General features: G+C 44.4%; 1 protein-coding gene across 1 annotated transcript; it reads right to left on the bottom strand.

The window, feature by feature from the left end:
* Positions 1–4492: 4492 nt before the first annotated feature.
* On the bottom strand, positions 4493–5754 carry LOC117191150 (guanylate kinase-associated protein mars-like). Its single transcript, XM_033396117.1, has 2 exons — positions 5559–5754; positions 4493–5506 (listed from the first exon to the last, which is right to left on the bottom strand). Exon 2 carries the CDS (start codon positions 5198–5200, stop codon positions 4550–4552), a length of 651 nt encoding a protein of 216 aa, XP_033252008.1. The 5' UTR covers positions 5201–5506; positions 5559–5754; the 3' UTR covers positions 4493–4549.
* Between the last annotated feature and the right edge of the window lie 11789 nt (positions 5755–17543).

The raw sequence follows: 17543 nt of genomic DNA, 5'->3' as shown, positions 1-17543 counted from the left end.
GTTAAAAAAAAACTAAAACAAACAACGTCACGGCAAGAGCATTGCCAGCAGCAAGAACACACGCCCTACTTTGTAAAATTAAATTCCTGTTAAAACCACATACATTCAATCGGTTTGAAACGCCAAGGTTTACCCCGATTCTGCCCCATGGAAAGCCAATGCTTAATTGCTTTTGTCCTACCTGCTTTTCCGTGAATTTACGATGTCATCGGTTAAGTTAGCTAAATAAATGCTGCTGGCAACGCTGCGCTTGCTCGCTCACGCACGCACACACTCCCCTCTCTGTCGGTGTCGGTTCGCCGCTGCCGCCGCCGCCTGTCAGTTCTCGCTCTGCCTGCCTTGTCGGTTGTCGGTGTATTTTTAATCGCTTTTCTCGCCCAAGAATATTAAAGAAAGGAGAGGAGAGGAGAACTACACACAACGCGCAATCAAATATATGAGTTATTGTTTATACAGTCAAGGAAAAAAGTCAACATTCAGCACCGATTTTTCAATATTTCGGGTTTTCGAAATGAAAATTAAGAAAGTTGGTATGCCATTATTTAGGACACTTAAAGTTATTATTATTTCAGAAAAAAAACTTAAACAAAAATGATGTATACTAAAGTTACAACGAAAAAACATAAAATGTTCACGGAAAAAAGTGTACATACAGCCTCTATGCTTTTGTATTATAGTCTCAAAGTCATCTTAATATTAATACTTTTTATACTTTTAATATTTGGTTGGTCCACCATTGGCATCTATTACAGCCTGTAGTCGTCGGGGCATCGATGCCACCAAATTTTCGGTTGTTGTGGGCGGAACTTCGGCCCAAGCTCGAATGAGGGCGGTTTTGAGGCATTCCCGACTGCTGATGTTATACTTCCGTACCAATCTTTCTAAAATGTCCCAAAGATGTTCGATTGGGTTAAGGTCTGGAGATTGGGGCATAATACAGCAACCAATCACGCACAACATGTGCGGTGTGCTTTGGATCGTTGTCCTGTTGGAAGATCCAACTGCTTCCCAGGCTCAATGTATCCACCGATGTTTCCAAATTTTCTTCCAATATCTTCTTATACTGGAAGCGATCCATATTCCCTTCCACAAACACCAAATTACCTACTCCAGGCGACGCCATAGCGCCCCAAACCATTACACTACCACCTCCATGTTTGACGGTGGGTATTATGTTTATAGGGTCAAGAGCGGTGTTTGCCTTTCTCCAAACTCTGGAACGGCCATCACTTCTGAAAATGTTGTATTTACTTTCATCTGTAAATAAAACGCTTTTCCAAATCCTTAAATTAAGTGCGCTTTGGCGAATTCCAGGCGCAAAATTCGATTCTTTTCTGAAATCAATGGTTTCTTTCGTGGAACTCGGCTCTTGAAACCATCCTGTGCAAAAAATTGGCAATTGTTTTTGGGTGCACAATGACTCCTGAACACTTTTCGATGTGTTCCGCCAATTTTGGAGCACATCGGTGGATACATTGAGCCTGGGAAGCAGTTGGATCTTCCGCCCCGACGACTACAGGCTGTAATAGATGCCAATGGTGGACCAACCAAATATTAAAAGTATAAAAAGTATTAATATTAAGATGACTTTGAGACTATAATCCAAAAGCATAGAGGCTGTATGTACACTTTTTTCCGTGAACATTTTATGTTTTTTCGTTGTAACTTTAGGTTAGGTTGACCCGGACGGCCCTCAGAGGGTATACATCATTTTTGTTTAAGTTTTTTTTCTGAAATAATAATAACTTTAAGTGTCCTAAATAATGGCATACCAACTTTTTTAATTTTCATTGCGAAAACCCGAAATATTTAAAAATCGGTGCTGTATGTTGACTTTTTTCCTTGACTGTATAATAAAATGGAAATCAAAGTAATAAGAGCACTATTTTAATCTCAACAGAGCTGGTAAATACGAAAGAAACCCTCATACATATGTATGTATGCTGTGCGCGTGTGTGAGTGTGGTGCATTCAAGGCTGATAAAACAACACAAAACGAGGGGGAACGTTGTGAGTTGCTGCGGACGCCGCAACTCTACGGTTATACCCGATACTAAGTCAGTATGGCTCTCCTCCGGCAGACGCCGCTAATATTAAACGACACGACAAAGAGTGCGTGAGAGAGGGACAGAAAATCAGTCTGAGCGTGACGTCGGGCGCTGCGTAGCCACTGCAAATTGATTTGTTCCTATTGGCTATAAAAATGATCTGATCTGATCCAGATTCAGCAATCTGATAGATATGGTCATTATCTATGATTCTGCGTTTTTAGTTTTCTCGAATGTGCAATATTGTGGATGCAACAGATTTTCGTCCTTTGTGTGGGCGGAAGGGGGTGGGGCGAAATTTTGAGATACACGTTTTATAGTAAGATCTAACAGAAGTGCGGATACCAAATTTGGTTACTCTAGCCTTAATAGTCTCTGAGATTTTTGAATATCCCCAGATTTTCGTCCTTTGCGGGGGCGGAAGGGGGTGTGCCGAAATTTTGAAACAAACTCGTCTCGGTCCGATATATTAGGAGTGTGGATACCAAATTTGGTTGCTCTAGCTTTTATAGTCTCTGAGATCTAGGCGCTAATGTTTTACTCTAAGCAAAGCCGCCTATGCTACGTGTGTGTTAGAGAGAGAGACAGGGCGAGAAAAAATGAAATTGTTTTCTTGATGCTGGCTATAATAATAATACGATCCAATTCAGATTCCGCAGTCTTAAAGATATGGTCATTCTCTACAATTCTACGTTTTTGGTTTTCTCATATCTTTAAAATTGTGGATGCCACAGATTTTCGTCCTTTGTGGGAGCGGAAGTGGGCGGGGCGAAGTTTTGAAATATTTTTGTAGCAGTGACATATCACAGAAGTCTGGATCCAAAACATCGTTGCTCTAGCTCTTATAGTCTTTGAGCACTAGGCGCTAATAGGGACGGACAGACGGACAGACAGACATGGCTCAATCGACTCGGCTGTTGATGCTAATCAAGAATATATATACTTTATGGGGTCGGAAACGATTCCTTCTGGACGTTACACACATCCACTTTTACCACAAATCTAATATACCCCAATACTCATTTTGAGTATCGGGTATAAAAACAGAGGAAGTGACTAACTAAAAGGCGACAAACACAAAACTACGCGCTATTCATTACGCACGGAGTAACAACAATACCCGATACTCAAAATGAGTATTGGGGGATATTAGATTTGTGGTAAAAGTGGATGTGTGTAACGTCCAGAAGGAATCGTTTCCGACCCCATAAAGTATATATATGCTTGATCAGCATCAATAGCCGAGTCGATTGAGCCATGTCTGTCTGTCCGTCCGTCCGTCTGTCCGTCCCCTTCAGCACCTAGTGCTCAAAGACTATAAGAGCTAGAGCAACGATGTTTTGGACCCAGACTTCTGTGATATGTCACTGCTACAAAAATATTTCAAAACTTCGCCCCGCCCACTTCCGCCCCCACAAAGGACGAAAATCTGTGGCATCCACAATTTTAAAGATATGAGAAAACCAAAAACGTAGAATTGTAGAGAATGACCATATCTTTAAGACTGAGGAATCTGAATTGGATCGTATTATTATTATAGCCAGCATCAAGAAAACAATTTCATTTTTTTCTCGCCCTGTCTCTCTCTAACACACACGTAGCATAGGCGGCTTTGCTTAGAGTAAAACATTAGCTAGAGCAACCAAATTTGGTATCCACACTCCTAATATATCGGACCGAGACGAGGTTGTTTCAAAATTCCGCCACACCCCCTCCCGCCCCCGCAAAGGACGAAAATCTGGGGATATTCAAAAATCTCAGAGACTATTAAGGCTAGAGTAACCAAATTTGGTATCCGCACTCCTGTTAGATCTTACTATAAAACGTGTATCTCAAAATTTCACCCCACCCCCTTCCGCCCACACAAAGGACGAAAATCTGTTGCATCCACAATATTGCACATTCGAGAAAACTAAAAACGCAGAATCATAGATAATGACCATATCTATCAGATTGCTGAATCTGGATCAGATCAGATCATTTTTATAGCCAATAGGAACAAATCAATTTGCAGTGGCTACGCAGCGCCCGACGTCACGCTCAGTCTGATTTTCTGTCTCTCTCGCACGCACTCTTTGTCGTGTCGTTTAATATTAGCGGCGTCTGCCGGAGGAGAGCCATACTGACTTAGTATCGGGTATAACTGTAGAGTTACGGTGTCCGCAGCAACTCACAACGTTCCCCCTCGTTTTTTTCCTTTATTTGATTGATTGATGTACTTAATTAAAAAAAAAAATATAAAGCAAGGCTTTGAAATCGAAACATAATTTTCAGAATTAAATAATACTATACATATAAACAAAAACGTAACTTTAAATAATAAATGATAGATAAACTACACAAACCCGGTGGATGGCCTAAGACGCGGATTGCGGCTCATTTTCTGCTGGGCCCTGGTCATCGCTAATAGTGCCTTCTTCGTAGGTGAATTTGAAGTGCCGTACATTTTTTTTGTACTGAAAATAACTCCACGACTTTCACGCTTGCTGGTCCCTGGTTTTTTCAGAATCGACTGGCGTCCCTTATTGGGAGGGGGGTATGATTAAGAGCGTTTTGTTCGGCTGCGGCCAATATAGCAGACTTGAGCAGAGTGTTGCCACCATTGGAAGAACGGCTCTCGCCTACAGACATGCGCAGGACGGTGCGAGCAGGAGAGAAGGACCGACGGTCGCGTACTACGATCACACGCTGAGTGCTGCTGCGAGATGGAGTTTGCGGGGCATCGTCCGCTGATACCACATCCGCCTTAGCCTTTTTCATTTCAGCATGGGCCTTGCGGAGTAATTGCATCAAGTTACTGCTGGCCTTGACCTTGGGCTTAGCGTTTAAATTGTTGCCCAGCTTAGACTTTGGTTTGGCCACAGGCTTGGCTGGTATTTTCGATTCCTCAACTGCATCGGGGTCCTGCCAATTGTTCTGTTTCCATCGCTTCAAGTTATCAAAGCGCTTGTCAACATTCTCACTCTGGAGTCGCAGCATGTCCCACCACCCTTCCAGATCCTCTGCCTGGACGGGTTTCGTCTCCTCGCTGCCATCGTAGGGTCGATGGTTCTTGCCCGTAGCTCCCGCCTCGCAACGGTCAATCAGACCGCTGAACTGCATCAATTTCTTGGTAGAGAGCAAATTTGTCTGTCCAATGGCCACATTGATCATATCTATGCCGCCCGTCTCAACCAGATGCGCCTCATTCTCCTTGCTATAGGCTTCCCACTCGCTGCAGATATCTCGCAGTCGTCGAATCTCATTCTCCAGCTGTATGCGAAAGTAGAGCACCGACTCGAGGGCCCGCCGGCAAATACATGCTGTTTCGCTTCTCACGCTCACAGCGAGAGTTGACTTTACCGCGCGAGACGCTCACATATGGACTTAAGTAGTTGGGCTTCTCATCGGAAATCCTGCGAGGGGTTTGCTCCGCAGCTGCCTTCAGAGTAGAATTTTCTTGTTCTTTATCATCTGGATCTGGAAACCAATAATATTACATTTTACTCCATTTTATTCCTGTTGTACTTACCCTTAGCCAGATATGGATCCAAGATCAAACTCTCTTCAGCTGCCGTTTTTATCAAAGAGTACCTAGAAAAGTCAAATTTCCGCTTCGCTTTCGAATCTCGGTGGCTGCTCATTGGACCCACTGGACTCAGATTTGAAATCTCACCCAAGGCTTCTATCATTTCTTGACTGCAATTGTTCGTATTGCACAGCGTGAATGTGGCCAGAGCAGGGAAACTTATCTTCTCTTCCAGCGGCTTATTGGGAGGCAGTGGGAGTTCAGTGGTCCCAGCCTCAACCAACTCTCTCATCAGCTCCGGCCGATTTCAAACATTCTTTTGAAGACCTACGTACTTGCTGACGTTGCTCTTGGCCTTCATTCTGGTCGACAATTGGCTGGCAAGCTTGTTTTTTATTGCCGGCCCTTTTGCTACTGCGGTCGACTTAAATTTTCCCGCAGCTCCCCCTCCGCCGCCTCCTTTAATGGGCTTTGGTTTCACTGCTGGTATTTTTAAGGTGGGCTTACTCACGGCCGGCTTTTCGAATGGTTGCGTCCTCACATTTGGCAAATGAACAACCCCATTTGCAGAAGGTCCAACGACCAAATCTGCTGCCTTGGGCTTTGGGCCTGCTGTAGGCTTCAAGGGCAATGCACGTGAAGGTGCAGGCTTCACTGTGGCTGGCTGGACATTCCTTGCTGATGTTTGATGTTTCATGTAAATTGATGTAAATTGATGTAAATTGTTATAATATTTAAAGATTTTGAATTTCCTTCTGAGCCCGGCAAATCTTTGGCAATCGAAGATCAGGTGTTCGGCATATTCAGTTACATTGCACGTTTCGCAGATATTTGAGTCAATTGCTTTGATTCTGTGTAGGAAGACTTTGTCGTATGTGTGTCCCGTCATAAGTCTGTTAATGGTCTTGATGCTTTTAGCATTCCATTTAAGAGAAAAATGCCAGGGTTTACTGGGTATGTCTGGAAATATGTCTATGAGGCTGGATCCCTTCGTCCTACACTTCGTCCTGTAGTCCTCATTCCATTTGTAAACTAAAAAGTTCCTAATTTCTCTTTGAGCCTCCTTGTAGCTGTATTTTATATTTATTGTAAACCCCTCACTTGTAGCAGCCTTTGCTGCTATGTCAGTCTTTTCGTTGATGGCCACACCCTTGTGACCAGGGACCCATAGAATGTCAAGTTTCTGAATGTCTGATTGGTTAATTATGTTGTGAATATCATTCACTAGGTACGAGTCTGTATTCTTATTTTTAATTAAATTAATAGCTCCTAATCCGTCACTTAAAATCAAAGCCTTTTTGTAATTATATTTAAGACATAGTTCGCAGGCCTTTTTAAGTCCTACGAGTTCGACACCTACTGAGGATAATCTGTTTTCTATTTTGTACTTGTGGATATTTCCACTAGGCCATTCTACTATTCCTTTGCCACATGTACTTTCTGTAACTGAGGCATCTGTTGATAGAATGTTCCAGTCGTCCTTTCTGTACTTTTTCAGAATCTCATTAAATATAGTTTTTATTTCTTCATTCGAGTATTCTTCTTTACCCTTAGTTAAAAATTTATCTAATACATGGATTTTGTTACATGTGTTAACACTATCACATTCTTGAGTGTTTACAAAGATGGAATTAAATTCTCTTAAAGTACGTGTGTAACTCGTATCCGCTTTTGAGCGTATTAGCTCGTCAAACATTGTTGGATTGAACCTTTTAATTTTAAGCAGTTCTTTGGCTGTAAGCCATTTCGCCCTGAAAACAGGTGGCATTACACCAGCGAGGACAAAAATTTCGTGTTTGCTTGTGTCAGGTGGCACCCCAACACACCTTCTGAGTGATTTAGCTTGCGCTATTTCTATATCTTTACTTGCTCCAGATCCCATGTCTGAAAAACTTGTGATAGCATATTCTTGTTTTGTTCTAATAAAAGCTTTGAAGATGTTGGTACTTGTTTTAGGTTTTAGACCTGATTTGATAGTAGTCGCAAGCTGGAGGAGTCTGTTGCATTTTTATACCCGATACTCAAAATGAGTATTGGGGTATATTAGATTTGTGGTAAAAGTGGATGTGTGTAACGTCCAGAAGGAATCGTTTCCGACCCCATAAAGTATATATATTCTTGATCAGCATCAATAGCCGAGTCGATTGAGCCCTGTCTGTCTGTCCGTCCGTCCGTCTGTCCGTCCCCTTCAGCGCCTAGTGCTCAAAGACTATAAGAGCTAGAGCAACGATGTTTTGGATCCAGACTTCTGTGATATGTCACTGCTACAAAAATATTTCAAAACTTCGCCCCGCCCACTTCCGCCCCCACAAAGGACGAAAGTCTGTGGCATCCACAATTTTAAAGATATGAGAAAACCAAAAACGTAGAGTTGTAGAGAATGACCATATCTTTAAGACTGCGGAATCTGAATTGGATCGTATTATTATTATAGCCAGCATCAAGAAAACAATTTCATTTTTTCTCGCCCTGTCTCTCTCTCTAACACACACGTAGCATAGGAGGCTTTGCTTAGAGGAAAACATTAGCGCCTAGATCTCAGAGACTACAAAAGCTAGAGCAACCAAATTTGGTATCCACACTCCTAATATATCGGACCGAGACGAGTTTGTTTCAAAATTTCGCCACACCCCCTTCCGCCTCCGCAAAGAACGAAAATCTGGGGATATTCAAAAATCTCAGAGACTATTAAGGCTAGAGTAACCAAATTTGGTATCCGCACTCCTGTTAGATCTTACTATAAAACGTGTATCTCAAAATTTCGCCCCACCCCCTTCCGCCCACACAAAGAACGAAAATCTGTTGCATCCACAATATTGCACATTCGAGAAAACTAAAAACGCAGAATCATAGATAATGACCATATCTATCAGATTGCTGAATCTGGATCAGATCAAATCATTTTTATAGCCAATAGGAACAAATCAATTTGCAGTGGCTACGAAGCGCCCGACGTCACGCTCAGACTGATTTTCTGTCTCTCTCGCACGCACTCTTTGTCGTGTCGTTTAATATTAGCGGCGTCTGCCGGAGGAGAGCAATACTGACTTAGTATCGGGTATAACCGTAGAGTTGCGGTGTCCGCAGCAACTCACAACGTTCCCCCTCGTTTTGTTTGTTCTTTAACCATTTTTACATGACTGACATTTGACATGTTTGCGCTAATCAGTCTGCCTAAGAAACGGATATCTTTTCGATTTGGTATAGGCACATTTCTAACAGAAATATTTACCGCTCTGACCTGTCTTTTTCCTACATTCATTGCTGCAGATTTGCTTGGATTGAAGCTAAAACCGAGATCACCACATAGAAGGTTAAAGTCATTTAGTTTTTTATTAAGGTTTTCAACCGCTACAGTAAACTCTCTGTTGTGAGAGATTATAACGAAGTCCTCTGCAAATTGCATCATATGAGTATTTCTATCACAGATCTGATGTAGTCTTTTTGTGTATACATTAAAAAGGAGGGGCGACAGACAAGAGCCCTGTGGGATTCCTCCCTGAACTACCTGAACAGCTTCCCCTATTTTCAGTAGTCTCATAGACATAAAACTGATGATCCAGTCAATGTATGTTTTAGGAAAACACTCATTTTCCATTAGTCTTTTTAAGAATTTCAGGTTGACACAATTGTAGGCATTGTTGAGGTCAACAACCACAAGAGTAACGTGTTCCTTGTTCTTTTTCTTTGCCGCTACCACATTGATGACATCATTTATGCACATCGCTGCAGACTTGTTTTTTTGGTATGCATAAGATCTGTAGGGTATAATCTTGTTTTCTTGTATATGCTTTTCCAGCCTGGCTTTCACCATGCCATTTACTGTCTTGGCTAGAACCGAAATGAGGGATATGGGTCGAAAATGTTTTAAGTCAGTCAGATCCATGTTTTTTTTCGGTATTGGTACAATTCTGATAGATCTCCCTTCGACTAGGAAATCGCACATAGCCTCTCGACGGTTGTAAAAATGTACAAGTTCTGTCTTTATACTAGTGTTAAGGCACTCAGCATTTCGTATGTGATGTGATCTATTCCTCCTGCCGTTTTTCTGTTTCTGACTAACACAGCCTCTAACTCTTCCAAGGAAAAGAAAGGATTTTCATTGTTCTTGGTTGAGTACATTTCTTTGTCTACATCCTTTGCTTCTGAGGTTATTTGTTCGTTAAGGAATTCCAGGTATGGCCCAGCTTTGTCAGGGTCGAAAATTTCTGGGGTGTCCTCTTGACAGTTTTTTAGATTTCTGAGGAATCTCCAGGCTTCTCTTGAGTTCGATTTTACATTTAACTCTGTTAACTTCCTGGCATAGCTAGTTCTTTTGGCAATTTTAACAGATTTTTTCCATTTAACCTTGAAGTTAACAGCAGAACAATAATTTTGAAAGGAGGGCTCTGAAGCTGCCTTCTTCTGCGACTCTGCAAACTCCTTGAATAATTTGGCTAAATTCTCGTCCCACCATAATTTTGGACATTTGTTTTTGATTTCATAAGTAGCTGCTTTTATTTCCTGTTGGATGTTCTTCGCTAAATTATCCATATCTTTGTCGGCCTCAAACTGGCTTAGCTTTTTCAGTAGCCTGTTTTTGGCAAGGAAAGTTTTGAGTTTGTGTTGATATCCTGCTGTTTCAAAGGTTATTGGGTGATGGTGGCTGCCTCCTAGGTAAAACTTTTCGCATTTCCAATTCTCTATATGAATACCCTTTGTGAAAGTTAAATCGAGTACAGACCCTGATGTTGAGTCGATGTGTCTTCTGAATGTGAGACTGTGGTCATTTGCTAGACTGTAGCCAGCATTTGACATAGCTTGCATGAGAAAAGTTCCCTTTCCACTGTTGGTTCTGTCTCCAGAAAAGGTATGTCTTGCGTTAAAATCTCCTGCAATTATGACTTTTCCGAATGCATCTAAATATTCAAGGAGATTGTTAATCGCTTGCTTGAAGGATGCAAGAGACAACAAAGGTTCAAAATATACTGAGGTGATAAGAAATTTATCTTTGTTGTTGATGGTTCTTGCTATAATTATATCTTGCTCTGTCTCATATATCAGTCTTTTAACTCTTAATTCTTTTTTGTAGGCAATCGCCACTCCTCCATAACCGTCCTCTCTATGTTTTTCTAACATATTGAAGTTAGCTAGTTTCCTAAAACGGAGATCGTGAGAGAAAACTTCAGCCAGAATGGCAAAGTCGAAGTTTTCATTGTTTAAGTAGAATACTAGGTCGTTTTTATTGGCTTTAATAGATTGAATGTTATGTTGTAAAAATTTCATATTTATTTAGATGTTTTAAAAAGGTTCGTTTCTCTCTGTTTGTTCATTTTTCTGTCTGCATTATGTTCCATATTGTAATCATTTGTACTGGTCACTTTTTTTGATGGATGTGACACATCATTTGAGTCGACTAAACGAGACAACATGTCAACCATCTGTTGAATGGTAAATTTGTTTTCTTTTAGTTCTTTGTTTTCAAAAAATGGTACGTGATTACTAGTATCGCTGGTATATGATTCTAAGTGATAGTGGGGTTTTTGTGCAGGAACCAAAGGTCTCTGCACTAACCTGCTCGCATAACTGTATTTTTTTAAAACTTCATTTGCTTTAACGTTTTTGGTTTGAACATTTTCCTCATTTAGGTCTAGTTTTGGATAGTTTTTTTCATAATTATCTAACAGCGAAAAATTTTGATGGATTGAGTAAGTGCTAAGCACTTCCTTACGCGCGATTTTTTTGATTGTCATTATTTTGTTAATGTCCATCTCCTTTTCCCATACTGGGCACATCAGTCTGTCCCTAGCTGAGTGATTTTTCCCATTGCAAAGGATACACTTGAGACCAGTGCACGACCCATTGCACTCCTCGACTCCGCATTTATAGCACCTCCTAGCTGATTTGCATCTGGTCGAAGTGTGACCAAGTCTGCCACAATTATAACATTGCCTTACTCTGGGAACATATATGCTTACTTTCATCCCACATATCCCAAAAAGAGATACCTTTTCTGGGATGTCTGAACCCTCAAAACCAATTTTGACTGTTTCTAATGGTATGAGCTTGAATGTTTCGTTGTTGTCATCGGTTGTAATTTTCTGCCTTCTTGCTAATCTTTCAATTGACTTAATTTTTATGTTAGAAGTAATATTATCCATAATTTCATTCTCAGAAAAACCGAGGGGCACCCCTTTAATTACTCCATAGGATTCCACATAGTCTTTTGGTATAAATACCACTAAATTCATTTTTTTTAACTCCTCATTTAAAACTAAATCATTTGCTTCGCTGAAAACCTTAAAATAAATCTTGTATAGAGTGGCGCAAGAGCTACGATTTCTTTAATTCCTTTGATTTTAAGGTGTCTTATTTTTTCAAAAAAGAATAAGCCATTTTTGGTGTTTTTGTTTTCGAAGATGGTACTGTTCTTAGTCGATACTAGTACAGCCGCATCACCGATGTGGCACTCACTATACAACACTGTTTCTCTTCCGATACCTACATTTGATGGGATTAGTATTTTTATTCAGTGTTTTAGTCATTTCAGTATTTCCAGTAAAACCATTTATGGCATTTGTGTGAGAATTGTGAACGGTCACACCGTCAGAAGCCTCCACCATTTTGTTACTGTCATCGTCTATCAGCATTTTGTTATTTATGTCTGTATTGGTGTTGTCGCTTTTTTGTTCCTTGCGCATCTTTTTTGCTGGGTACTTTTCGTTAGTCAAGCTGTCGAATATGTCCTCTTTCACACCTGAACACAAAGCACTGAAGTTTTTTGCTATTGTTTTTTGGGTTTGAATTTTGCCGCTTTTTGCCACCTGATCAGGGGGTTTCAATTTGGCAGACACCGAGTGACCGGCGTCCGCCATACTTGCTGGTTTAACCAGATTGCCAAAGACTTACCTCTCCTTTGGGGAATGAAAAGAGGAATAATTTATATATTGATGAAGATTTGTATGAAATAAACAATGATCCAATTTGTACAATCACTTTTAATTAAGCCTTTGTTGCTTGGAAAAAGTCACTTTTCAGACTGTTAAGAAAAAACACGACCGGTCTCGCTCGCTGATGAAAAGGAAGTGACCGAAAGCAATTTGATTCAGCTTGAATACAAATAATACGTCAGTATATTTTCGGCATATTTTGAAATTTGTGACGTAGTTTCGGTATATTTCTGAGTGTCTGTTTACCATTGCACGTATGAAAATAAAAGTGAATAATAAAAGTAAGCAAAAATAAGCATTCAACTTTATCAAGTGTGTGTCAAGTGTCGAGAAAGAGAATACGTCTTTAGACAGCTGCGACAGAGCCTGGAATATGTATTAATAAATGCAGTAGACACCCCACGAAATTCGGCGAATAAATACAAGTGTGTGCGTGTGTTTATTGGGGTTAAAAAAACTAAAACAAACAACGTCACGGCAAGAGCATTGCCAGCAGCAAGAACACACGCCCTAGGTTAGGTTAGGTTAAGGCGGTAGCCGGGAGGGGGGGGATAAGAGCCTCCCGCCCCCAAGCTCACTTGGACCTATAAAAGGTCCGTTGTGTTGCCGCATGGGCATGTGCCCCTTCGCGTTGCCCGAACCGTGAGAGCATACTACTGCAGGTTAAGGGCAGTCCCATCCGGTGGCTTGGATGTATTTGGACAAGGTCCCTGGTTTGATTACGGACAGGTCCGAAATGTCCGTGAGGAAAGCGGCCCCGAGAATTCGAAGACGACGATTTCCAAGGGCTGGGCAGTGGCAGAAGAAGTGGGGGACCGATTCCTCCTCCTCCTCGTCGCGACAACTCCTGCAGAAGTCGTTATGAGGGATTGACAGTCTAGAGGCGTGAGTGCCGATCTGCCAGTGTCCCGTGATGGCTCTAGTAACTGCAGAGCACTGTGCTCTGCTGAGTTTATACAGCTCTGCTGAGCGCTTCTTCGATCGATATGGCCATATCAGTCTTGAGACTTTACAGGAAACGGTTTGCTGCCATCTCCTATTGGCATTTTGCTCGAACAATTCGTGCGTTAGGAGCCTGCACGTAGCCAAGGGCATCGCTACTTGCTCCCTCTCCGGTAGGAGAGGAATCGTAGTACCCTGCCTGGCTAGCTCGTCGGCGGCGTCATTCCCCTCGATGTCCCTGTGGCCGGGGACCCATATAAGGAAGAGATCTAACTGCTCTGCGATCTCGTGCAGAGACCTGCGGCAGTCATTTACAGTCGCTGAGTTCGACGATATTGAGCCTAGAGCTTTGATAGCTGCTTGGCTGTCCGAGAAGACGCACACTAAGTGCGTATCTAGAAGTAATTTGGAGACGATCGAAATGGCCTCCTTGATGGCTTCAACCTCCGCTTGGAACACACTACAGTGATCCGGGAGCCTGAAGCAATGACTGATGTTCAGCTCGCTGCAGTAGACTCCGCCTCCCACGCGGCCGTCTAGCTTTGAGCCATCAGTGTAGAAGTGGACCGCATTTGCAGGTCCTGGTTCGCCCATCTCCCAGTCCTCCCTAGATGGGATTGATACCTGGAAGGGCGTCGAGAGGTGATCACTGGGGATACAGTAATCTGTCCTCTCTGGTAATTGCGGGAGTCTCATCAGGATTCCCAAGTGCCCAACCGCGGATGCTTTCCACAGTCTGGCTTCTCTCATTCTGAGGGCGGAAAGTGTTGCCACCTTCTTTCCCATGAGATCCACAGGGAGGAGGTCCAGCACAGTATCCAGGGCTTCCCCTGGAGTAGTGCGTAGCCCGCCAGTTATGCATAGCTCTGCCATGCGTTGAACTCTGCTGAGTTTATTGAGGCATGTCCTTCTGTCCAAGGCTGGCCACCATACCACCACTCCATAGAGCATGATTGGTCGTATGATGGCGGTGTAGAGCCACCGAACTATATAGGGGGTCATTCCCCATTTTAGTCCGATGGCTTTCCTGCAAGTATAGAGGGCCACTGTGGCCTTCTTTACTCTATCCTCTATGCTCAATTTCCAATCGAGCTTTCTATCGAGGATTAGGCCAAGATACTTGGCGTTGTTGCTGAAGACTAGCGTTTCCCCACATAGTCTTGGGGGAATCAGTACCGGAACTTTGTACTTCCTAGTGAAAAGCACCAGTTCCGTTTTAGACGGGTTGACGCCTAACCCGCATTTGTCTGCCCATTTCGACATTTTCGTGAGAGTACTTGTCATGCACTCACACAATGTCTGCGGAAATTTTCCGGAGAATGCTATGGCAACATCGTCCGCGTACGCCCCCACACGGCAGCCACCCCCCTCTATCTCCCGCAGCAGTGTGTTTACTGCCACGTTCCATAGGAGGGGCGAGAGGACTCCGCCCTGCGGTGTGCCTCTGCTGACAAATCTGGTACACGTTGACGTCCCCAGTGATGCCTCAACCGTCCTGCATTGTAGCATCTGATCGATCAGGCTCACCGTCCTGGAGTCAACGCCCAGATCCGTCAGTGCGCCCGTGATGGCGGTCGGAAGGATGTTGTTAAAGGCGCCTTCTATGTCGAGGAAGGGTACTAGGGTGTACTCCTTAAACTTAAGGGATGCTTCGATGATCGATGTGATCGAGTGTAGGGCCGTTTCGGTGGATCTTCCCTTCCGATAGGCATGCTGGGAGTCTGAGATCAGACTGGACGGAATGCACGCCGTTAGATGCAGCCCCAGGAGCCGCTCCATCGCCTTTAGAAGAAAAGACGATAGACTTATGGGTCTGAAATCTTTTGGGGCAGTGTGCGAGGGCTTGCCTGCCTTGGGTATGAATACGACTTTGGTCTGAAGCCAGGTGTCAGGAATGCACCCGTGGGAGAAGATTCCCTCGTAAATTATTTTGAGCCAGTTAATGGCTTTATGTCCCGCGTGAATCAGTTGGGCAGGGAAAATGCCGTCTGGCCCCGCGGACTTGTAGGGTTTAAAGCTTCTGATCGCCCAGGAAATGTTCTCCTGGCTTAGCAGTCCCAAGATGGCATTTGAGGCGACAGAAGGGGGCGCGGGGGAGTTGGGTCTGTTTTCATCGCAGCCAGGGAAGTGGGTGTTTAGGAGAAGATTTAGCGACTCCTCGCTGGACGTAGTCCACGACTGGTCGGTGTTCTTCAAGTAGCCCAGGGTGGGTGTTGTCTTCGAGAGAAGCGTGAGGCTTCTGAGTTACTCTCGATTTCGCTGCAGAACTTACGCCAGGAGGCGCGTTTGGCTTTTCTAAGTTCTTTGTTGTAGGTTGACAGACTGGCCTTGTATTCGGCCCAGTTTTGCTCAACGTTTTCAGCCTTAGCTTTATTGAAGAGTCTCCGGGAGACTTTCCGGAGTTCACCCAGTTTCGGATTCCACCATTCAGGTTTCTTCCGGCCTCTGTTCTTGCCAGAGGGGCATGCTTTGTCGAGCGCCTTATTGCAGGCGTCGGTAAAGATCTTAAGAAGACGAATCGTGGCCTCCGTGGAGAACCCCTCCTCACATGGGGGCTCAGGGAGAACACGACAGAGGTAATCAGAGTACCGAGTCCAGTTTGTCCACCTGATGTTTCGGAATCGGACTGGCTTCGGTACTGAGAAGGAGAAGACAGTTTCCACGTACCTGTGGTCCGAGAAGGAGTGCTCTTCCAGGACCCTCCAGGATACAATGTAACGCTGTATCTCATGAGAGGCAAGCGTGAGGTCCAGGACCTCCTTGCGGTTTTTAATGATAAAGGTGGGATCACTACCCCGGTTTAGTAAGACCATCTGAGTGGTCAGTAAGTAACTGAAAAAGTACTCACCCCTTTCGTTTGTGTCAGTGCTTCCCCACTGACAGTGATGTGCATTGGCATCGCACCCCACAATTAGGCCGATGTCCTTGGCCGAGCAGTCTGCGATTAGAGCCCGGAGAGGCGCGTGTGGAGGGGGGTCTGGTTGTTCATGCCCCATGTATGCGGAGCAGATCCTCAGTGAGCGCTCCTGGCCTTCGAGGCTCACTGCGGTGTGGTCTTCATTGCTGAAATTTGGGAGCAAAAATAAGTGCAACTCTCTTTTTGCAAGAATGCAGGTACGAATTTTACCTGCGGTTTCAGCTACGTATAGCTTGTAGTCAGAAGTCCTCAGACCGGCGACCCTGTTTCCGAGGATCCAGGGCTCCTGAATGACGACTATGTCGGCTCCACCCTTGGCCAGGTGGAGCAGTAGAGCAGCGCATGCTGCCTTACAATGGTGGAGGTTTATCTGCAGGAGCGTCAACGACATTCCTGAGGCTCGCCTCCACCATTGTTACTTCTAGATCGCTGTCAGGGGACTCCGGCTCCTCCCCGACAACGATGTGGCTGAGGCCTCTGGCTAGGTCGCTCTCGTCGAACGCGTAGTCGTCCAAGATATCGTCCGACATCATGGACGCCGCATCCGACGCCGGGTTGTCTTCCTCGCACGAGGCCCCCTCTTTTGGGATCTCCGGCAGCTCCGGGTCTGGCTCGACCTCCGCTTGCCTGCCCTTGCGATCGGACTTGTAAGTGGATATGGTGACCTTCTTGTAGCCATAATCCACTACACCGTCCGACTTTGCGAGGAGATCAATGGATTCCTCATTTAGGACGAGGATAATCTGGCGCCTCTGCCCTTGGATATCCTCCACCTTTGCCACCTTCCAATCGGCTGTAGGAAGGTGGGGGTTGCAGACCTGCAGTAACCTGAGGATCTTCTCAGGCTATGCAGGCTTAGCCGAGACCCACGCTCTGGCTCTCGGGCGACTAGGGACATCTTCCCACTTCACGGCCTCCAGTTTCGCCCCTGGATAGACCTCTTTTAGGGCCGCCACCGCCTTCATGTAGAGAGCCGCAGAGCGAGCGTCTTGGCAGGCGATGGCTTTCACCTTGCCTTGATGCCACCCTGCGTCCTCACACTTTGGCGGTGGTCCGCCGTTCTCCTCCAGTTCCAGTAGGAACCGGTCCTGGAGCTCGTTCTCCACCAGGTGCCACTTATCGCGAGGGACATGGCCGTCCTCGGCGCCCCTGTCCAGGACACCGATCAGGGTCCTGCCCCTCGCCACCTCAGCGAACGAC

The sequence above is a fragment of the Drosophila miranda genome, assembly GCF_003369915.1.
Source record: "Drosophila miranda strain MSH22 chromosome Y unlocalized genomic scaffold, D.miranda_PacBio2.1 Contig_Y1_pilon, whole genome shotgun sequence".
NCBI lineage: Eukaryota > Metazoa > Arthropoda > Insecta > Diptera > Drosophilidae > Drosophila > Drosophila miranda.
This window is presented reverse-complemented; position numbering and strand designations above follow the sequence as displayed.